Source organism: Aristolochia californica, unplaced genomic scaffold (assembly GCF_029961685.1).
Source record: "Aristolochia californica isolate CCGP_79_NKW_82.1479 unplaced genomic scaffold, dmAriCali1.0.hap1 SCAF_3, whole genome shotgun sequence".
Lineage (NCBI taxonomy): Eukaryota > Viridiplantae > Streptophyta > Magnoliopsida > Piperales > Aristolochiaceae > Aristolochia > Aristolochia californica.
Window position 1 is genome coordinate 3,508,202 of NW_027181992.1, and position 24,087 is coordinate 3,532,288.

Consider the following 24,087-nt stretch of genomic DNA (forward strand, 5'->3'; position numbering starts at 1 on the left):
AGTATCGATTTTATTCGATTTCTCCATTTTTGTTCGCCGTTTATTAAATAGAACAAGAATTCGATCTGATAGCTTTTAGGTTTAATTCAACGTAAATATGAATAAAAAAGCCTTACGTGATTAGATATTAAGGTACTACCTCACTACTTATCGATAGCATAAATGGTAACTAGGGGTGGTACCAAGCCAAACTCACAAACTGTTTGAGCTCATCTCAATTCAATTTTTATTTTAGCTAGGCTTTAGCATATATATTTTGTTACAAAAATACCCTTTACTCTAATTACTCCCGTTAATTCCCTATTTAGTTGGTTTATAATTGCTCTTAGTTACCTTAAACCTCCAAGGCGATCGATCTTTTAACCCTTTTGGATCCCTCGACATCTAATATTGTTGTTTGCCAATAGAATAAACACTATCGATAAAAGGTATTTGGTCTTTGTTTTAGGTCTATTAAACTAGTTATTATGCATTAGTATGCTCCATTGCAAACTCTTAGACTCCTGGGTGATAGTTTGTAATTCAATGGTACTAAGTTCATCACAATATTATCTTTAATTTTTTTAATTAGTTTTAAATGTAAGTTGGAACTTAAACTCAAACTCTATTAAAAAATTTGGGTTCTAGTTCAATTCCAATTTTATAGGTTCAAGGCTGTGTTCGAAGTATTTAGATCAAGTCAAACTTGAACATATATAGGTTTGAGCTTGCCTCAGTTCGATGTCACCCCTAATTATAATAATCATTTCATATCCGAATAACTTATCACACCGCTATTTAAGAATAATTCAATAATTTTTTGTTTGATTTATTGTATGCATAAGATATTATACATTTATAGTGATATTTAAATATATTTAAAATACAATGTTATACATTAAAATGATTTTATCTTTAAATTTGGATGTAATTTATTTTATTATTTAAGTTATCACCTAATTATTCATTGTATTGTATGATAAATAAGCTAAATATGATATAGAATATAAATAATAGGATACTAGCTAAAAGGTCCATTATGCCCTTGAGGATGGATGATCGATAATTTGGATATTAAAAAAACCCGATTAGTCTGGTGGCGTTTCTTCTGGTCTGGTCTAAAGAGAACCAAGACCGACCAAACCGTATTGAAATTCAAAATATACTGTATTTTAATTCAAGGCCTCCTAGAGGGTTCCACTGTCTCTCTTTTCATTGAGGCTTTTTCTCTTTTAGTTTTTAAATTTTAAAGTCCCTCTTTTACTTTATTTTCCCACCTACTTCACATAAAGAGAGGGTTTTGGCTATTTAAAAATTGCATTCATATTTATCCAATTAATGACTGTATAATTTCGCTTTAATTTAAATGCATTGATTATTTTTAATGGTCCTTCCATTCGAGAACTTCAAAGGTCAAAAGTTTTATAAAAGGGGGCAAAGAATTCAAGTTTATGGGTGAAATAAGGGTCTCCTCTTAGGCTGGCTTATTAAATGAAAAAGGTATTATATTGAATATGAAATAATAACATGGCCATATTTTGAAATATATACAAATAAATAAATTCACCTGGGGTCGGCATCCGGTCAGGTTTTACAGGAAATCCAACCCGACCTGACCCAAAAAATCTGGGTTCAAGTTTCTTATTGGGGATAGGGTGAAGAAAAAAAAACTGCTTAAGGGATGGGTTTTTTCAAACCTGGCCTACATACGTGACAAAGATATAAAATAGGGTTGAAATAGATCAAGTTTACTAAAATGGGTGGAGATAAATTGAGTTTATTGGATTGGAGTGGGGATAGGGTTACGAGGATAATAATCTAATCGGGGTTAGGTTTGACAATGCAGGTTTGAATTTTGGGGTCGGGGATTGAATTTAGATTTTAATAAACCTGACCCAACCCATACATACCCCCTAGCTTCACCGCTACAACTTAGTTCTAATGGGATTATATATTACTTTGTGGACCATTATCTTGTAGCACAAAAAAAATGATATTTTCTATAAAAACACTAGGGAAGATGGGAGGCCTCTAACTTTCTCTACCCCAAATCTTATAATTTCAAATATAGCCTTCTTATGAACAAACCTTTAGTGAATACTAAATCCATATATTCTCCTTAATTTCGATCAATCAAATACTCACTTCAACTTATTATTTACATTGTTGTCACCACGACGGGCCCACATAAAAATCATTAGATTAACACCTTCCATTTTACAGGGTATCTCGATCTTGAAACCTCGTCTTACTCTCACTGCTGGCTTCGGACTACGTCTTTCATACTGTGGGCGCGATGGCGGGTACGAACGAGGCCTAGAGCACCTCACTGATGAGGTGGTGGGCCACAACGCCTCCAACAGACGGCAGAGACTACTGCGGGACCCATCCTAGGCTCTGTCCAAGCCTCTTTCCGCCAGAAAATTCGCTTCTTTCGAACGCCACCAGCTGGTCCAGTAGACGACTGCCACTCTACCTCTCTCTCCTTATCCTGCGCATCGTTCGTTTCGCTTCACTCGAATATAAGTGTTTGGAACTCGCCATTGTTTTTCCTCGTTTTGTCAGATCCGAAAAATGGTGGTGTTCAAAGTCTTGCGCGTGGAGACGACTCCTATCGATGGTCAGAAACCGGGAACCTCTGGTCTCAGGAAGAAGGTAATTTGAATCCAGAGGCTCGCTGATCTTGCTCTTTTGATTGCAGTTTTTTTCTCAAGTTTTTTCGGATTTCGATCGTAGCAAAAATGATGCGAGGACGTGGTTTGATATCGACTTCTTCCTTGTGAATGGTGTCAGACGGACCTTGACGGATCCGGTGATCTCGATTTGTGCTGGTTTAAGCTCAGGCGATATGCGTTACTCTAGTTGTTGTTGTCAGTGCGTTTGTTTTCTCATCGCTGATTGATGCATTTCGTATCCAGGTCAAGAGACTTTATTTATTGGTTTTGCTTTTAATCTATTATGTGCCTAGTTAAATAAGAAAAAGAGAACATCACTCAATCCTCTCCGTTCAAGTCGAGAAAGCCTTTTGCATCACAGTTGAGTAGTAGATTATTCAATAACTAGATGCAAATAAGATGACGTGTCGCATGTCATATCGTCAAAGTCGCGAAGTTGGTGTCCATCATTCTAGTTGCAAACAACTTGACATTTTCCGAATTTTAATTGATTTTTCTCAGGGTCTGGAGATGGATCCAGTTGTTTAACGTGCAGATCTGGACTGTTGATTCCTTAGGCTTAGGTTAGACAACATAGCGAATATTACACAAGGTTAAGGTTGTTTTACTGGATTTCGATATTTGTGTAGAGAAGTATAATACATGTGTCTCTGACACTCTGACTGCTTTTTATTTCATGGAAATTTATGTATTGTTGTCAAGAAGTTAAAAGTGTTCCCTCTGCGTTACTGTTTGATGAGGTTTTGAACTATTTTTGAGATAATGAATGGGAATAATGGTCTGGCCATCCAAAGTTCTGGGCATTTAGCATCAGTTTTGAAGTTTCCAATCCTAATTACAAGGCTAAGAAGTTGTAGCCTTCACTTCTGACCATTTACGGGAATAGAGTATTGCCCCAAAATCTAAGACATTTGTTAGTGACCAGTTCACTAAAGTGGCAACTACAGCTTCTCCATTTCAGTGTATTCAACAACGGCTTCCCCATTTCAGTGTCATTTGATAACTTTGTCTCCGCCATTTCAGTGTTATTCAATAACTGTGTCTCTATTTCAGTGTTATTCAATAACGGCTTCCCCATTTCAGTGTTATTAAATAAGTGCTTCTCCATTTCAGTTTTATTCAAATAATGATTATTGATTTGGTAATATTGTCGGTCATTTGATTGAGCCTTTGCCCAATCGACTTAGTTCAGCGTTTCTGATGATACCTCTTTAGACCATAGTAAACACATTTGTGGCCACAAAAGAATATCATGGATAGTTCTTTAAATTTTATCAAATGAGCAAAACCATGGTTCCTAGATCTTGCGTCTTTTCGGCGTGTTTAAATAAACTCTGGTCATTTGTTAATACTTCTAGGAGTAAGTTGGTGCTGTAATCACCGTTTTTCAAAAAATCTGGTCCCATAATACTTCAATTGCACAACTTTATAGTTGACATGTGATTCAAAAAAGCATGTTATTCTTGTGAGGCCCCAGAAGATGAACAACTCTGGCTACAGCGATCCGCATTTGAAGAAGCCATCTCTAATCAAGAGAAACAAAGTGGAGGAGCATGAACAAAAACCACTTCAAAAGCAACTTCTTTCTTAATGAAACAATGAGTCTTTTGCTCTTGACTCAGTGCATTTTTTAACTTTATAGTTATGAAAATCTACATGATTACCTTCTTTTTTAAAAAATGGAAAGTAATATGTGGCTAGTCAAAAGGCCAACAATGGTGTATGAAGACCACATGTGAGGGCATACTGTATTATGGGTGGGGCTCTTTGAATCATCTCCCATGTAAATCTTACTGGAAGTTCTTATATTTGGCGTATTGTACTCTTATTTGTTAATCATTACTGTATAGAGAGAAGGGAAATTAGAAATGCATGTGAAGTAATGAAGCACAGGTACAAAGAGCATATAATCATTCAGTTCTTCCAGTTTGAATGCTGTTAAATACGTTTTTACATTTTTAAAATTCTATTTAACACTAGAACTGTATTTTCAGGTCACTGTATTTAAGCAACCCAATTACTTGCATAACTTTGTCCAGTCCACATTCAATGCCCTCACCGCTGACAAAGTGAAAGGTCAGGCAGTGAACATTTCAGGAGTTATGCTGGTTAAGACCTTTCTTCCTCCTCTTCCTCCTATAATTAATTTCTTAATGCCTATACAAGTTTTATGTGTATGCAGGAGCAACACTCGTTGTTTCTGGTGATGGACGCTACTTCTCAAAAGATGCTATTCAGGTAATTATGACTCCAAATAGCTTGCATGAGTGCCATACTTTTATAACTTATGTATTGATTTCCTTTTGAATGGTCAACAATTAAGGAAGTGTGTGAATCATTGTAGTATTGTCATGTGGTGATACATTTTCATCCAAAGATAACCCATCTTTTGTTATTCAATTGAGGAGCACATCATTGTTAACGGTTAAAGGCTCGTAAGTCACTAGTATCAACTGTAAAACTTATCATATTAGTGTGCAATTTATTTTTTAAATAAAATTAAAGATTTTTCTTGTACTCATTCTTGACCCATCTACTCCCTTTCTTTCTTCTGCTGTAGTGAAGCTTAACTACTGCTGAAAAGCTTGTTAGATTTGAACGGAAAATAGGGAGAATTTTTGTCAGTAGTTCTCTTAAAAGACTCACAAAATGAAGGAAGTGACTACCGGCTAAGAAAATAAAAGTACAATCAGATTAGGAACAATGAATTTCCTATATTCATCTGAGAACAGTACCTGATGTGGAAATGGTTCTAAAAAATAGAAAGACTGTCGTAGCAGTTGTTGCAGATTCACAAGATAAAAGAGAACTGTTGGAAGCATAGAAATTTTGAAAGAATAAACAAAAAAAGTTTGATAAAAATGAAAATGCTGGAATGTTGGACAATTCCGAGAACTCTTTCTGAGAATTAATGGACATGTTTGGGACCATACGGCTTTTTGGAGTTCCCTACGTTAAAATCTCTGAAGAAGAGAATCCCAAGGTGCATATTGTTATCACCATTAAATTTGCGTCTCCACTATATGCCTTACCCCTGATACTGATACACTTCAAACTTTACTTAGCATTCTTCGACAGTGAGGAAAACTGAAAAAAAGGTCCTTGTGTAATTCATGATGCTTTCATATTTGTTATTTTTATCACATTAATGAAGGGACACAGCGATTTAGGTCATGAAGTGAAAAGTAAGAGAGAAAGCCATGTTTGGGTTACAATGGAAAAGTTCCAATGGCATCCCGCTGCATCTTGCAGTCAAGGGCTGCATTGTACAGTTATTGTCTTCTTTTGAAAAGTTTGGATGACTGTCTACTTCTCACAGGCAAAATATATGAGATTCTAGAAGTTATTATGTCCCGGTTATCTTAAAGGACTGGGTGAAGGCAATATGTCTGCATATTTACATATGATGTATCAGTTTTTCATTTGTTTCAGGGTTTCTACTCAATTTTTGACCTTTAGAGTTGTTTGCTAAATCCTTCTAAATTGGCAGATTATCATAAAAATGGCAGCTGCAAATGGAGTTAGGCGAGTTTGGGTGGGCCAAAATGGACTTCTATCAACTCCTGCTGTATCAGCTGTTATACGTGAAAGAGTTGGAGCAGATGTAAGTGCGTTTTCTATTTCATTTTCGGAAAATTAAAATGATCAAGCATGCCTTTTCAATTCTAGTTTTAACTCTATTGTAGTTCTGCTAATTTTTTTTGCTCTAAGTCAGGGATCTAAGTCTTCAGGAGGTTTCATATTGACTGCAAGTCATAATCCGGGTGGTCCGCATGAGGTAGATTCATAATGTCTTATTATTCTTGCCAATTTCTTTGCATATGCTGAATACCATGTATTTCTTGGAGACTGGTATACGGCTGATTGGAAATTTTGCTATACAGCCAACGCCATTGTATCTATTTACTTTGTGAGATTATCACTCTCTTTTTTGTTTCTTTTGAAACATAGTATGTCTTTATGAAAATGTGTATTTACAGCAGGTTTCGTAAAGTGCAGAACTTTCTGATTTTCCTCATGTAATCTGGTTACCTCTGTTTAACTAAATAGTCTTAATGGTCATTTAAAATACAGTGAATCATCTGTCAAATGGAAACAAAAAGTATAAAATCCTGATGAAAATCTCTTAATATTCGGGTGAGGTTAGGGCAAATTGATGGGTATATATGGTCAGATACAGTTGCTCTATGCGTATTTTTGTATTATGCTTACTTCAATAATTATCATGACAAAAAATAGTTCAGTATTAGTTGATGCATGTTTTCAAGTAACAAATTAATGAGATGATATAAGTATCTCAGGTAACTAAGATGCATGATTGCTAAGAAAGAGAGATAAAAGCTACCAATTATCTAATGGAAAGGAATGACCCCATGAAATACTTGTGTGAAAACTGTTGTTTATTGTACTTAAAGCAATAATTGGAGAAGGAAGGTGCTAGTTAGGGAGGGACATTATCACTATACAAGAAAGAGGGGCAGAAATGTCTTCAGGTGACATGTGGTGGTGAAGTTAATGAGAAATAAGTTTTTTTTTTTAAAAAAAAAAGAGAAACAAAAACAAGATGTATACAATTCATGGTCGTTTAGTACTTGCAAATATCATACACAAATGTGCAGGAATCTGCAAATGATATTATTTTCTTACCAGATATCGTTCCTTTGGGATTGCTAAAACTGGATTGTTTATACAAGTTTAAACACTTTGCAAATCTTGTTCTCCTACGCCATTGGAGGGAATAACAGTTCATGCTCTTTTGTGGCTACTGAACTAGGTTTTGGTCAGATACATTTATTAGGGACTATCTGTCAGTATCTTTGCTTTGTCTAAAGGACCCTCACCCTTTTGTTTGCTATCTGTTACCCTCCCTAGTGACTGGTGATCTCAATCTTTAAAATTTATAGGAGAATGAGATCTAGGTAGCTAGCTATCTCCTTGAATTTTTTGATAATCATTACCTTAGCGATAGTAAAGAGGACCAAATAGTTTGGGCTGGTGGCATTTTAAAGATTTTCTTTGTGTCTTCCTGCTATGCTTCAACCAGCATTCTTGACACCCTTCTTCAACCTCTGTTAGCACTTTCTTAGAAAATTCTGGCTTAATGCAAAATCATGCACTTTCTTTGGTGCGTGATCAAAGGCAAAGTTCTCACTGTTGATCAATGAGCAAGAAGGGATCCGCAAGTGGAACAACGTTAGTCTGCACTCTACTCTTCCTTCACTGTCCTTTAGTGTTTGACATTTTGGGAGCATACACAAGTTTGGCATCCAAGTTTATTTTCCATCATTCCTTGCGAACTTGTATTAATTGTTTAATAGGCCTGTCCATATGAGCAAGGGGATCCTCTGGAGCTTGGTGATTGGCCAAGTATTTTTCACTGGGTTAGGATAGTACAGTGGAGCTAATAGTTTTTTGTTTGCAAGATCAATTATTTGTTTAACTCACACATATTATCAAATATTAACTGGCTTAAAAATATCTGTTTTTTTCTAATTGATGGAATTTAAATGTCACTTGTTTTATCACTTCTCTTTCTCTTAAACGTGATCATCTCTTTCATATTTTTTAGATTTTTTTGTTTGAATACATTGTCTTTGCTGAGTGTTATGTATTTCCACGAGTAGAATTAGCTTTTACCTCCCTTTTTATCAAGTGGACATTTCTACTAGATGCTGGCTGTATAATTTTCTATCCCCTTTCAGGATTTTGGCATAAAATACAATATGGAAAATGGTGGACCAGCTCCAGAGGGCATAACTGATAAGATCTATGAGAACACAAAAACAATCAAGGAATACTTCATTGCAGAAGATCTCCCAGATGTATGGATCTCTTCTTTTGACCTAATGTCATGCAATTTCCTCTTTCAGGTTTTCACTAATGGTTTTTGTTTACCATGACATTTTCAGGTGGATATTTCTGTTATAGGTGTAACAAGCTTTGGGGGTCATGAGGGACCGTTCGATGTTGATGTTTTTGATGCAACAACTGATTATTTAAAACTGATGAAGTAATTATCATCTCAAACCTTTGAGTGTAAAAGGGTGATTAAAACATAGTGATATCACATGCAGAAACATATTACCTTAGTCTTCCATTTGCTTCTTTACTTTATCAGCATCTGCTTTTGATATAAACTTCTGGTTACTTACTATGCAGCTTATGTGAAATTTTTTACCTTCCTGTAACTTTATTTGTTCGTTAAATTTGTTGATCCACAGATCAATTTTTGATTTTGAGTCTATTCAGAAGCTACTTGCATCTCCAAAATTTTCCTTCTGGTAAGTGAACCTTCTGAACTTGCACTGACGTATTAGTTCATGATGGTTTTCACCTTTTGCTTATATGGTCCTCTTCTTTAGTTTTGATGCTCTTCATGGGGTAGCTGGAGTGTATGCAAAGCATATTTTTGTTGAAGAGCTTGGTGCTGATGAGAACCAATTACTAAATTGTATACCGAAGGTACTCTCTCTGTTTCTCTCTCTTTTTTCTCTCTTCACAGAGTCTCGAGCTTTTCTATATTTTGTTTCTTCTACGACCTTCTACAAATAGGAAGACTTTGGAGGAGGCCATCCAGACCCCAACCTGACCTACGCTAAGGAGTTAGTTGCACGCATGGGATTGGGTAAAACGAACTCTCCTGGTGAACCACCGGAATTTGGAGCTGCTGCTGATGGTGATGCTGATCGCAACATGGTTCTTGGTAAAAGGTACTCTCTCTCTCTGTATGTGTGTGTGATGATTTTGTATGGATTGCCAGACTGGCGCTGAGTTTATGAAGGATCTTGCTCACTAAGTTTTGTCAATAGTATAATGGCTTTAGTTTTGCTCATTGGTAAGATCAGTACAGTGTGCTTTTGCTTTATGCACATTACTGACAATTTAAAGATTGAACCCCCTTTTTAGGAAATAAAAAATGTCATAGTCCGACCCTTCTCAATTTGGGTCATTGGTCTTCAGGTTTAGTTTGGTGGAAGGCTTTTCGCCATTACTAACTATCTTGAACTTGCTCTTTTTCTTCAGCCGTGATATCTGAACCATCTGGTGGTAACTAACAATCTTTCTATTGCAAGCAGATTTTTTGTGACTCCATCAGATTCGGTGGCCATTATTGCTGCCAATGCTGTTCAGGCCATTCCTTATTTTGCTTCTGGTTTGAAGGGAGTTGCTAGGTAATCATTTTAAGCCAACATGACAATTGTTTTTTAGTTAATGTAGAAACTTGTTTGCCTTTTCTTTTTTTATGGAACACAGCTGTTCCTTGTGAGAATATTTTGTTTTATCTGTTTTTTGGTTAGAGAATGGGGGGAATGAGTGAGTAGTCCTGGAGAAGGTATTGTCTGATTTATATCTTTGCTCTTTCTTGCTCACAGGAGCATGCCTACATCTGCTGCCCTAGATGTTGTAGCAAAAGCATTGAATCTTAAGTTTTTTGAGGTAATACATCCTAGTGACACCTGCGTCATATCACAGAAATGTGTTATCTGTGTTTGTCAATCTCAATGCTTGACTTGGTTGTTAAATCCTAATGTTGTTTCAGGTGCCCACTGGCTGGAAATTCTTTGGTAACTTAATGGATGCTGGTTTGTGTTCAGTCTGTGGTGAAGAGAGTTTTGGAACTGGTGGGTGGTGTATAATATATTCCTGTAGACTCAGTTTGACTGAGTTCAGATTGCTACAGCACACTAATTTGTTTCGTTGTTTCTTGTCTTTTTTGTTTTTTCAAACTACTTACTGCTACGATGAACTCTTTTTAAGGTTCTGACCATATCCGTGAGAAGGATGGCATCTGGGCAGTTTTGGCCTGGCTTTCAATACTTGCCTTAAAAAATAAGGAGAACCTTAGTGGCGAAAAGTTGGTGACTGTAGAAGACATTGTTCGTGAGCATTGGTCCAATTATGGTCGCCATTATTATACACGATATGACTATGAGGTAAAAGAGAGGGAGGTTTTCATTTAATAGTTTGGTGCCAGATATCTCATTTTGTAGGTTCCACGGCTATTAACTGTTTTCCATTGTTGCGTGAAGAATGTTGATGCTGGTGGAGCCAAGGAACTAATGACAAATTTGATCAAGCTGCAGTCTTCTCTTCCTGATGTCAACAAGTAAGCTTCCTCAGTCCTCTGTAAGCTGCTTGTTGGAGGATTCTGCATCCTTGCAGATGTGCTTGTTTTGCAGCTTGTGTCTTGTTCTTGCCTCTGCCGTTCTTCTCATTTTCACAACTCAAAAAAGAAATGCTTAATGACACTAGTCAACGTGGGGAATTTTTATAGATATTTTTTTGCAGGATTATAAAAGGAATAAGATCGGATGTGCCAGATGTTGCTGCTGCGGATGAATTTGAATATAAAGATCCAGTTGATGGCTCCATCTCTAAACACCAGGGAATTCGATACATGTTTGTTGACGGGTCTCGTTTGGTGAGAAACAACTCATACACGGTTATTAATAATCATTAGGTTTTCCTCTGATTGTGGATGCTCTAAACGGATCAGCTAGCCACCTGGGTTTGAAGTTTTCTAGTAGGGATCAACTGCTTCTCTATATTATGGCAAGAACCATGGTCCCTGCTGAAGTGGGGGTGGGGGGCGCTTGTTCAATTGGAGATGTGTATGCTACAGTGGGCCTCTCCTTTGAACCTATCTGAGTAATTTTTTGAAATGTTTGGTTAGGTTTTCCGTCTATCTGGAACTGGATCTGAGGGTGCAACTATCCGTGTTTACATCGAGCAATACGAGAAGGATCCCTCAAAAATTGGAAGGGATTCTCAGGAAGCACTTGAACCCCTGGTAAGGCCCAGTCGCTTTGAGATATTTGTATCTTCTGCTGTTCTTAACAGCACATTCTCTTTGTTTGCTTTTCTTTTATTTGGAAATATCATTTGAGCAATTCTTCACAAAATTGTTTTTTACAGGTGGATGTTGCAATCAAGCTCTCTAAAATGGAGGAGTTCACCGGACGATCAGCACCTACAGTCATTACATAGGTCAAAGAGCTTCTTAATCAGTTTTGGTGATATACGTAACCGATGTTTGGGCGGGCAGTCTTGCTTCTTGTTGTGTCCTCAGTACCATGTACGAGTTTCGTCGTGGATTCACAGTACTGTGCAATAAAATATTGATTAAATAAAAATCAGTTTTTAAAGAAACCCTATTATTGGGATCGAGGTAGAGCAAAATACAAGTACGATTTAAGGCCGTCGTATGGTTTCCCTGTCTCATCAAAATCAAAATCTCCAAGTTCCAATGAAAATTACAAGAAGCATATAACACACGACTTCGAGACTTACGAGTGAAGAAAAACTATATTCATTTTGTGTTCCACTTGGTTAAAAATTATTTCCAATCCTAGCTCATACCGATTGAAAATCGAAAGCTATTGGATATATAGGAAGCCTCCCGTTGTACTAGTGCTCTTCTCAAACTTCTCGATTTATTCATAATTTAATGTAATAATTCGATACAGCGTTTGAATCTGATTCTAGGTCTGGTACATACAGGAATGTTTTCAACTATATATCATCATCCATGATGAGATCATTCTTGATCCAAGTTTTCAAAGTCCCGGTGTGAATGGGATGCCCGTGCTCTTAATCCATGAACTCCCCGACAAAAAGTTCCCAACGGAGAATTTCGTAGCGTCTGTCGTTCTCATAACGTGAAATCCCGGCCAGTTCACACGCTTCCCGGTCGCCGCTCCGCCGCCGGAGTTCATATACTCCCCGTAGTATAAAGTCGACAGGTCGTCTTTCGAGTTCCATTCGAGCCAGCCGGCGGGGTTGATCAAACTATCGAGGGTGCACTTCATGAAGACTGTTCGAGAATAGGAGCGCCAAGGTCGGCCGAGGTAGGTCTTGTAGGATCTTTGAACGGGTTTCAGGTCGGCAGCGGCGGTGACCCTCGAGTTGTGTATAGAGATCCCGGTGTTCTCGTTAGGGTCGGAGCGGCCCTGGGCCGTGACAGTGTTGGTGTTGCCCCCCGGCTTCCGGACGTAGATGTTGCAGTTCTGGAGGACGGCGGCGGCGTCGCCGAAGATGAAGTCGACGGTGCCGTATACGTCACAGTCTCTGTAAAACTGTCGCTGGGAGTATACGTAGAGAGTGTCTTGATAGCCCTTGAAACTGCAGTGGTAGAAAATTGAGCGATCGGCGCCGCAGCGGAGAGCAACGGCTTGGCCCTTCTGTGGTCCAGCCGAGTTCTCGAAGGTCATGTCCCGGGCGATGAATCCCTCGCCTGAGACGGCTGTAAAGAGCAGAAAGAACAGGGTTAGTCTCTCTCTTTAAAGAAGCCAACGGATTTAACTTTCTGTTTTCGATCGATTTCTCGCCCTCAGTCAAGAAAATACTTGTTCATGGATGTCATTTTAAACAATGGAGATCACACATGAAGGGTTAAATGTAAGGGCAATCGGGACATTTCCATGTCAGAGAAAGAAGGATAATTTAGTCCGCACATCTCCTTAGACGCATCTAAGTGAATCAGAGCTGTCCATTCATGTGGCCAAGAACGAGGGCCGTCGAATCATGTGGTCCCACGTAGATGAATGGCCCCGATTCTGTGTAGCGCCGAGACTCGGCTGAGAAAACGGATACTCCATGGACTATGAACAAACTAGTTTTAAGGACGATTAAAATTTACAGTATAAAATGTTTACTTAAAAAGTGTAATTTCAGCATTATTGACAAGCAAATTATTCTAGACTAGACGTGACTTTGCCTCCGTCATGCATGGCTCGTCAACTGTCTTAGATATTGTTCCAACGGATTCACAAACAAATGATTATGAAAGCTCCCTGGTTCTTTCGCTTTAATAGGTAGAAGATAATGAAGGGACTTACCAACAGTTGCAGAGCGGAAAGTGGTGGAGCCATCCTTGACATTCCTGCTGCCTGTGACAACGGTGGAGTCGATTCCTTCACCAGTAAACATCAAATTCTTCATGGACTTCGTAATCTCGATCTTCTCCTTATAAACACCCGATTTGACGTGTATAACGAATCTCTTCGTCCCGCTTCTCATCTTCGCTGCACCAGCCAAGGCCTCTCCGATGGTCTTGTAGTTACCGGAGCCATCTTTTGCCACGACAAGATCGGCATTCGGTGCACGCGACTGCAGAAGTTTCCTTTCGGTTGCGGAAACCCATTCTGGGAATCCATCTGAAAGCAGCTTCCGGCCTCTACCAGGCTGTGTAGAAACCTGAGCTGCAGCTTTATTAATGGCTAGAGAGTTGCTAAGGAACTTGGTGAAGTTGCCGGTCATGAAAGGAAAGGAACTCAAAAGGGTCGAAGAGTTGAGCTCCATGAATCCGTTTCTACAGGTTTCATGGTTCGCAACTGCGGCACTCAGCCAAGTTTGAGCGTCTTCTAGTTTCTTTGAGTTCAGAGCGCGACTGAGTTGACTAACTGAGTCCTCCATGAGCTCCATGCAGTCAGCCCAGGCGACCCCGGCAAGCTTACTCAGGGAGCTTAATTGCATGGTGGAGACAAACCGGTGAGCTTGCTCTGCACGGGTCAAAGTGGCTTGCAGTGCTAAATTGCGAAACCCTAACGGGGTTTCGAGCACAGCGGACAGGGGACGAGTGGTAGGCGCTAGGGAAGCACAGATATCAGGGTATGGGGTCTGTTTACACGCTGAGATCATGTCAACACCGATCACTACCCTAACAGCCGAGACGAGATACAAGACACTCGTCAAAGAAAGCACTAGCTTATCCATGATCGCTAAATCTGAGCGACTTCTCGACCTGGTTTTTTGTTCTTCCCCTTCAACGGTTTGCGGTCTATTTATAGAAAAGCCAGCCACTGTGGTCCAAAGCTAAGATGAATCCTGCCGTGCATAAACACTGTGCCGAAATGTAATTCCTTGAATGATTTGATGAACATGAAAACGGGTTTCAATGTAGGAGCCCTCAGATTTGAAAACCAAAACGGGAAAAGTTAATTAACAATAAGGAAATTGACCCGAGGATAACAAAGTCTAGTTTAAAACATTTGATAATTCATCTTTAAACATGTTAATGAATTGCCGGTGTAAGAAGGTAATCTAAGTGCTCAAGAAATGGAATTGGACCTTGAAGCCATGGATGGTTTCGGGTCTCAGTCGGTGAACAGTAGATGAAGACGTGGGTAATCAAGTGGTCAGTTTTCTGGAAGTTGGTGACTTTTTCTTCTTGGCTCTGTTAACAATGTCTTGTGTTTGGATTTCATGGAAGTAACCAGTCTTATTAAATTTAATGGGTCTTGTCTTCGAAAGCTAATCCGTTCTGTAATGGTGACATGACATCAGAATCCGACAATCAAATTTTGCAGAAAAATTGTTTCCTGATCGATGAGTTTGGATCATGTGATCCTTCGTCAAAGTTTTTTTTGCTTAATCTTCAATCTCTTTACATGCACGCGAAGCAAGCGGGGATTCTCACTGTGATAAGTTGTGGAGAAGAATTTGGTTTCTGGCTCTTTTTCCGCTTTGCTGTGAAGTGTAAGCAATGGACCAATTTGGAATGTTGGAGAAGAAGATCAAACTCATGATACTGTAGCTGTGTAACTTGATGTTTGACATGAAGGAGAACTTACAGTTAACATTGCTTGTAAGTTACTAAATCCAAAATCCAAAACAAAAACACATAAAAAGGTTGGTCGTAAAACTGACATTAGAGCTTGGCGATCGTCTGGCTTCTGTAATTTCCGTGGTGCCTGATGATTCAAGAGTTCACGTCAACGTGCAAAACTGTTTCCAGCGTCAACCCGTTGGATTAATGGAGTGAGGTTCCCCCTTGAAGTAGAAATCACGCAGACTACAGCTTTCACGCACGATGGAAGACTCGACCTGGGAAAAGAAGTACAGGAGCTTCTAAACCGAACAAGAACATAGAAGCCTTACCTCCAGCAGACTCGGGAATCAAGTTGCGGCCATCAATTCATTATGACATCAATGGCGAACGATGGGATAGAAAGTAACCCGTTTGTCCCCTGCGGCAGCGGAGTAAACGCGAACTATATCCCCGACAGGAACCTCAAATGGAGAATCCAAGTGGGCTTTCGAAGTTTTTGGTGGGGGCGGCCATGGTTCCTCTCTGCAGACACAGTAACATGAACTAACATTAAATGATTGGATCTGCTTCCTTGGAAGATGCGGTTCCCATTCCTCCTCTGACTTGGAAGATGATGCACTTACTCTCTAGCGGCTGGACTTGCTCATGTTGGGCAATGCGAGTCTCTCTATGCCTAGTAAAGAAATGAGAATCAGATCTTTTGTACTGTTACTTTTAGGAATCACTGGGTTTGGTTGAATGAAAGAAATCGCCATCAGATGTGCATGTCCTTCTTTTTGCCGAAGGAAGAAGACGTCGGGGCAGCTTCCACGCAATTGAACATCGAAAGTAGATTCTGAATTAACTAGAGGGAATTTGACCAAAATACCGATTAAAAATAACTTATTTATAATAATAACGAAGACCACAAAATATTTAACAAACTACCAAACTTTGACCGGTCCACTATATATGTGGACAGTCAAAGGTGACACGTAAGCTTTGACTGCTTACGTGTCGCTCCATCATCGGAGTGATGCTGTAGATAAACACATAGGCTGCCACGTCATTAATTTTGACACATCAGCTGCCATATCATTACATAATAAAATTTTGAATAAATTTAAAAAAAATTAAAAAATCAAATACACTTTTTATTACTTTATATCTAAAATAAAAAATTATTTAAAAAATTTTAAAAAATTTAAAAAATTAACTCTTACTTATTTAACACCATTTAATAACAATTAAAATATTAATTAATTAAAAAAAGTATCGTTACACTTTTTATTTCTTCATATTTTAAAAAATAAAATAAAATAAGTAAATTAATTAGATTTAAAATATTTAAAAATTAAAAAAAATACAAAAATATTATTTTAGAGTTTAAAAATACAATTTATTTGTATATTTTTATCACCTTATTTACGAAATAATAATATTTAAAAATTTTAAATATTTATAAATAGAAAAAATCTAACTCTTACCCATTTATTATGAATTTAAAATATTTATAAATTTAAAAAATCTTACTCTTAAGTCTTACCCATATATTATCGATTTAAAATATTTAAAAATTTAAAAAAATATACAAAAAAAATTTTTTAGAGTTTAAAAATATAATTTATTTGTATATTTTTATCACCTTATTTACAAAATAATAATATTTAAAAATTTTAAATATTTATAAATAGAAAAAATCTAACTCTTACCCATTTATAATGAATTTAAAATATTTATAAATTTAAAAAATCTTACTCTTAAGTCTTACCCATATATTATCGATTTAAAATATTTAAAAATTTAAAAAAATATACAAAAAAACTTTTTTAGAGTTTAAAAATATAATTTATTTGTATATTTTTATCACCTTATTTACAAAATAATAATATTTAAAAATTTTAAATATTTATAAATAGAAAAAATCTAACTCTTACCCTTTTATTATGAATTTAAAATATTTATAAATTTAAAAAATCTTACTCTTAAGTCTTACCTATATATTATCGATTTAAAATATTTAAAAATTTAAAAAAAGTATACAAAAAAACTATTTTAGAGTTTAAAAATATAATTTATTTGTATATTTTTATCACCTTATTTACAAAATAATAATATTTAGAAATTTAAAATATTTATAAATAAAAATAATCTAACTCTTACCCATTTACTATGGATTTAAAATATTTATAAATAATTTTTTTTATGTCTTACCCATATATTATCTATTTAAAATATTTATAAATAGAAAAAAATTTACTCTTAAGTCTTAACCATATATTATCCATTTAAAATATTTATAAATTAAAAAATATATAAAAAAAAGTTGTTTTAGTGTTTAAAAATATATTTTATTTGTATACTTTTTATTACCTTATTTATAAAATAAAAATTATTAAAAATATATATTATTTATTAAAAAATCTTACAAAATTTTACAATAATTTTAATTTAGCAAATTTTTTATTAACATAAAATCAGAAATTAAACAGTAAATCACAAAAAAATCAATACAGTAATTAAACACCTAAATTCAAATCAACATTATAATTAAATACAATAATTCGATTCAATTAACAAAAATCCTAAAAAATCACCCCCCTGATTTTCAAGGGAATGGGCGGCGAGAGGAGGGGAACAGAGGGGAAGAACATCGGCAGCGAGAGGATGAACAGAGGAGAGATAAAAGGCTGAGACGGGGAGGCGAGCGGCGGCAGGGGTGAGGCCGAGGCAGAGCAGCGGCAGCAGGGGCGAGGCCGAGCGGCGGCAGGGGCGAGGCCGAGCCAGAGGCAGGGGCGAGGCAGAGGAAGAGCAGCGGCAGGAGGCGAGCGGCGGCAGGGGCAAGGCCGAGGCAGAGGCAGAGGAAGAGCAGCGGCAGGAGGCGAGCGGCGGCAGGGGCGAGGCCGAGGCAGAGCAGTGGCAGCAGGCGAGCGGCGGAAGCAGGGGCGAGGCCGAGCGGCGGCGGTAGCAGGGGAGGCGAGCGGCAGGGGAGCGACGAGAGGAGAAAATCGGGGAAGAGATTAGAATTAAAAACATAAGTGAGGGCTCACGTGGCGGGTGCTTATGTGGCTAGATGACAGGGAAAAAACAAAGTAATTTATATTGATGTGGTAAATTACGTGGCAGATGACGTGCCAAAATTAATGACGTGGCAGCCTATCTGTTCATCTACAACATCGCTCCGATGATGAAGCGACACGTAAGCAGTCAAAGCTTACGTGTCACCTTTGACTGTCCACATATACAGTGGACCGGTCAAAGTTCGGTAGTTTTGTAAATATTTTGTGGTCTTCGTTATTATTATAAATAAGTTATTTTTAATCGGTATTTTGGTAAAATTCCCTTAACTGGATGGGAAAGATGGCAAGAGAATGGCTTCTTCTGTAACTGCGTGGCTTACGCATGAAGATTGTTGTACTTGGTCGTCTAAAGATTCAGTAACTCCATGGTAGCGTGACGGGAACGTAAAAAGTGACCTACAATCCTTTTTCAAGCGGAACTCCGGTCACCTCCATCAACTTCAATCCATCCATCATATTGATCTTCCGTGTTTGAATTGAATCATGTTTCCTTCGGAGATATATTGACTGAAACTGCACAACATCGATAATTGCTTTTGAGTACTTTATCTTGTCTGGCAAATTAACGGCTAAACATCTTTCGGAGTGGGTAGCTGATTTTCCGACACTTTTGCGCAAAATTCAGCCTAAATGCTTTATGTTATCTCATCCTCCCTGAAGGATGTTTACAGTCGTATTTGGATTCGTAATCGGGAACTTCTTCTACTGCTTTCGACGAGTGTTAACTTCTTTCCTATCATTAATGTTCGCCCTGCACTTAACAACCCATCTTCTAATTGTACTGGTTCATACGAATTAACCTGAATCCCACTAGGGGTAGTGCCAAAACAAGAGAAAGAAGCCCCATCAAAGATGACAAGTTCATACGGGTTCCCTTCTTCTACTGCTATCTTCCTCTTCATGAGGGAAGGGAGGCCAAGTCAATACAATTTTCCGAAAATCTTACACCACGAGGTAGCCCCCCACTTGATAGAGCCAGCTCGAGAATAAGTGATAACCCTCAAAAAATTATAATAATGCCCCTCCCCTTATATGTATACACACACACACGATAACATCCCCCCTCGAATGGATGCGGGGTAAGTCAACCAACAACAATTTGCCAACTAAAAATTGATGCCGTTATCGAGTCATTGTTTTGGTGAAGATATCAGCTACTTGGAGATCCGAAGAAATGTAAGGAAGAGATATCACCAAACTCTCCAAGGTATCTCGAATAGAATGACAATCAACCTCAATGTGCTTGGTACGTTCATGGAAAATAGGATTGGTAGCAATCTGAATAGTACTAATGTTATTAGCATGAAGAGGGGTAAAAGTAGTCTGAGGAAAGTCAAGCTCCGCAAGAAGACCACATAGCCATACAATCTCAGAACAAGCAGTAGACATGGCATGATACTCGGTCTCAGTTGAGGATTTAGAAATACGATCTTGTTTCTTACATTTCCAAGAAATTAAGGTATTACCTAAAAACATACACCAACCCGTAGTAGATCGATGTGTATCCGGACACCCAGCCCAATCAGCATCCCTATAACTATAAGTTAAAGGGATGAACCTGGAGGAAAGAATAACCTGAGTAGGAGAACCTCGAAGATAGCGGATGATGTGTTGAACTATAGCAATATGGAGATGCAGAGGAGAGGACATAAATTGACTAACCTGATGAACTGCATAGGGGATATTAGGGCGGGTAGTGGTCAGATAGATGAGACTCCCAACTAATCACCGATAGAGAGTAGGATCATCTAGAATGTCCCCTTCATCTTTCCTGTATTTGACATTTACCTCTATAGGAGTATCAACAAAAGAAGTGTCCTCCAAACTAGCTAAGGTAATAATATCTTGAATATACTTTTGCTGGTTTAAGAAAATACCATTGGCCCAATGATGTATTTCTAGTCCTAAGAAGTAGGTGAGCTGGCCAAGATCTTTCATATGAAAAGTGGCATGCAACAACTGCTGAACCTTAGTAATCAAACCACAATCAGTGCCAGTGATGATAATATCATCCACATAAACCAAGAGAAGGACTATACCCGATGTAGACTTGTGGAAGAAGAGAGAAGAATCATACTGATTTTGTGTAAACCTGAAGGAAAGAAGCATATAACGAAACTTCTCAAACCGAGCCCAGGGAGCTTGCTTGAGTCCATACAGAGAACGTCATAGCTTACAGACATCATAAGGATAAGAAGTACTCATACCAGAGGGAAACTTCATGTAGATCTCTTCTTGAAGATTGCCGTGAAGAAAGATGTTCTTCACATCCATCTGATGCAGTTGCCACGACTGAGACGCAACAATAGCTAAGATGGTTTGAACCGTAGTCATTTTGGCAACATGAGCAAACTTATCCTCATAATCAATCTCATATTCTTGTTTGTTGCCCAAAGCTACTAGGCGAATTTTGTATCAATCCAAAAAGCCATCAGAGCAAAGCTTTACAGAGAAAACCCATTTACTCCCAAGGAGCTTGATTGTAGGAAGGCAAAGAACAATATCCCAAGTGTGATTCTCCTTAAGTGCTCAAATTTCTGTTTGCATTGTATTTTGCCAACACTCATGTTCCATGACCTGTTTGTAGCAAGAGGGAAGGAAATAGAGGATAAACTAGCCACAGGAGAGACAAAGGAGAAACCATACCAATGAGGGGGCAGAGAAGGACGAGTAGATCGGCGAAGAGTGGTGGAAGCAGGTTCAGGCCCCAGGTTAAGATCGTGAGGGGGCACAAAAGAAGTGGAACTAGACTCATGTCGACCACGTCTTCTATACACAAAATCTGGTTTGAACCTTTCCACAATTGTCGGGGAATTATAAAAGCTCGACAGAAGAGATAAAGATGCAGATGGCAGCTCAACATGAGATAGAAAGAAATATTGAAATTCAAAGAAAACCACATACCTAGAGACACGTCTATGATGAGCACGTGGATCATAACAAACATAACCCTTGTGAGGTATAGCATAACCAAGAAAAATATACTTAACAGATTGAGCTATAAGTTTATGTCGTTCATGAGCAGGGAGATGCACAAAACAAATACAACCAAAAGTCCGAAGATCAAAATATGAAGGAGAATGACCAAACAACTTTAAAAAAGGATAAACATGATGTAACGTAGGAGAGGGTAAGCGATTGATCAAATGAACTGAAGTAAAAAACACTTCACACAAAAAACGAGGAGGAACAGATTCAAGTAAAAGAGTTCTTACTACATCAAGTATGTGACAATTTTTCCTCTCAGCAACACCGTTTTGTTGCGGTGTTGAAGGACAAGAACACTGAGAGACGATCCTTTTGCTTTGAAAAAAAATCCTGAAACTCATTAGACATGTATTCACAGCCAGTATCAGAGCGCAAGGCCTTGATGCTGGCAGAGATTTGAGTCTCAAGAAGTGCAAGAAAGCGCTTAAATACTAAAAAAACTTCAGCCTTAGCCCTAGGAAGTAAACCCAAGTAAAGTGACTAAAGTTATTAATAAAAGTAACAAAATACTTGTAATGCGTATGAGAAACAACAAGTACAATCCCCCAAACATCATTATGAATAATATCGAAACATTGTAAGGCATAAGATGCATGATGAGAAAAAGATAGAACTTTACTTTTACCAACTTTGCATGATAGACATTTAAAAGAAAGATCAAGAGAAGAACATGTTTTATGTCCCAATAAACCAAAATTAAACAACTTATGAAGTACATCAAAGTTTGGGTGGCCTAGGCGTCTATGCCACATCTTAGTTCCATAACCAACAACATTGCATGTAAATGTAAGTAAAGGAAAACTAGGAATAAAGGTCGAAGGAAAAACATGAAGAGGAAAAACGTTGTCCCACTTTAGGCCCCTTCGCGATCATCTTCAACGACGCTTGATCCTATACGACCCAACCATAAGGAGAGAAATGGACATTACAATTATTATCAATCAATTGACCAACAAAAATAAGATTTATGGAGAGGTCAGTAAACACAAAAACATTAGTTAAGGAAGAGGAAAGAGCACCAACAACACTGATAGACAGAGAACTGCATTAAACGGTGTTAATTTTCAGATTTCCTTCATAATTTATGACATTAGAAAGAGAAACAATAGTATTGGTCATATGGTTAGATGCTCGGAAGTTAAAATACCATGACTTAGAAGAAACTTTATGATTACCTGAGAGCCCAAAAGAAAAAAAAGCAGAGATGATCATCTGTTGTACCATTGCAGAAGTGAGTATGTTCTAGTTTTAAGGCAACGGGGTAGGAATAGGAACAACCGACAAGGCAGTAGGCAATGCAACAGAACTAGAGGCACCAGCGAGAGATGATATAACCTTGTTTCTTGTAGTAGTTACAGAACTTATTTGGATAATCCTGAGGAATATGACCAAAAACTTTACAACTAAAGCACTGGACAACATGCATGTCTCGACCCTTATTCCTCCCTTGTGCTGCATAAGCCACAGTAACAGGGACACTAACATTAGCCCAATGTTCCATACCAGCCTAAGTTACTATACACTGCTCTTCATGAAGAAGTTCACTGAACAAGCAACTAGAGATGGTATTGACAGAGGCTAGCCAATACACCCAAAAGATCGATCTGTTAGGTGCGGAAAGCTACCGCCTATAAGAGGGGACGAAACCACTCCGACACCCACCCTGCCCATTCTCTACTGCCTCTCACGGAATTTGAATGCGGGACGTGGTGTGCCCAACTCTGATACTATGTCAAACGCCTAACCAATACACCTAAAAGGCCGACCTGTTAGGTGAAAAGCTACTGCCTACAAGAGTGGACGAAACCACTCCGACACCCACCCTTCCCATTCTCTACCGCCTCTCACAGGATTCGAATGCGGGACGTGGCGTGCCTAGCTCTGATACCATGTCAAACGAATGATCCGACAAAACTCAACGGCTGACGGCACAACGACGACACGGTGGTGGACGAATCTACCACTACCTCATGGGACTGACGGAACAATCCAAAACACCAACGAGAGAGAACGTTAAGCTCTCTGGTTTCACGATGAACACAAAGAACATGAGTGACGAAGGAAAAATATTTTCGTTGGGGTTTTTCCCCCTTTCATTATGTATTTAAGCTTTAGGTTTTCCTGTTACAAAATGGCCCATGGGCCAATACAATACCACCCATCCCATTAAGCCTAATCTAATAATCCTATATATATATAATCCAAATTATACAACAATTATGAACATAAATTATATCTAATATACATTTTAAAATATCGTAACAGGTATAAGATGACAATTCATCAAATTAGAACGTGCAATTTCAAAATCAGAACGGAGCTTCATCAAAAATTGATCTCTCTTGCTTGTTTCATGCACTGCTTGAATAGTAGAGAGAGCTGCAATGGGAAAATTAGCATAAACGATGTTTGAATAGTCAACCCAAAGATTTTGAAAACCAGAAAAATATTCCTCAATAAAGAGGTTTCCCTGTATGAAATTAGCTATCTCATACTCTAATTGAAAATGCCAAACCGTGTCGTCTTGATGGTAAACCTTGTTGAGGTAATTCCACATGTCAACAACATTTTTATAAGGCATCAGATTGAGAACAAAATGAGGCTCAACGGAGCCAAGGATCTAGGTCATGACCCTGACATCCTTGACTTTCCACTTGGACAAAGCCTCGACCTCTCGAGGTGCGGAATCACTCTCATCGCCCCATAACTCTTTTCCCATAACAAATAAACGAAACTGAAATTCTCAGGCAATATAATTTTTACCCGTGAAACGAATAGGGAACGAGTCTAACCTTTAAGATGACATGATAAAATTGAAACACCAATGACAAAATAG

The 24,087-nt window shown here is 38.0% G+C and overlaps 2 protein-coding genes across 3 annotated transcripts; one reads left to right on the forward strand and one right to left on the reverse strand.

Moving 5' to 3' along the window:
• Nucleotides 1-2,449: 2,449 nt before the first annotated feature.
• Nucleotides 2,450-11,804, forward strand: LOC137958956 (phosphoglucomutase, cytoplasmic 2). Of its 2 annotated transcripts, XM_068806182.1 has the most exons (19): nt 2,547-2,634; nt 2,716-2,897; nt 4,649-4,730; nt 4,837-4,892; nt 6,145-6,258; nt 6,370-6,432; nt 8,357-8,476; nt 8,564-8,664; nt 8,876-8,935; nt 9,017-9,116; nt 9,207-9,364; nt 9,731-9,826; nt 10,028-10,091; nt 10,195-10,276; nt 10,413-10,588; nt 10,685-10,761; nt 10,944-11,076; nt 11,329-11,445; nt 11,571-11,804. In XM_068806182.1, the coding sequence occupies exons 5-19, from the start codon at nt 6,157-6,159 to the stop codon at nt 11,640-11,642; spliced, it is 1,521 nt and encodes a 506-aa protein (XP_068662283.1). In that variant the 5' UTR covers nt 2,547-2,634; nt 2,716-2,897; nt 4,649-4,730; nt 4,837-4,892; nt 6,145-6,156; the 3' UTR covers nt 11,643-11,804. The 2 variants fall into 2 exon arrangements, with proteins under 2 accessions (XP_068662282.1, XP_068662283.1); XM_068806181.1 differs by lacking the exon at nt 2,716-2,897 and having other exon boundaries at nt 2,450-2,634.
• A 407-nt stretch (nt 11,805-12,211) lies between these two features.
• Nucleotides 12,212-14,369, reverse strand: LOC137960019 (pectinesterase-like). The gene is made up of 2 exons (XM_068807468.1): nt 13,493-14,369; nt 12,212-12,897 (listed from the first exon to the last, which is right to left on the reverse strand). Exons 1-2 carry the CDS (start codon nt 14,367-14,369, stop codon nt 12,212-12,214), a joined length of 1,563 nt encoding a protein of 520 aa, XP_068663569.1.
• Between the last annotated feature and the right edge of the window lie 9,718 nt (nt 14,370-24,087).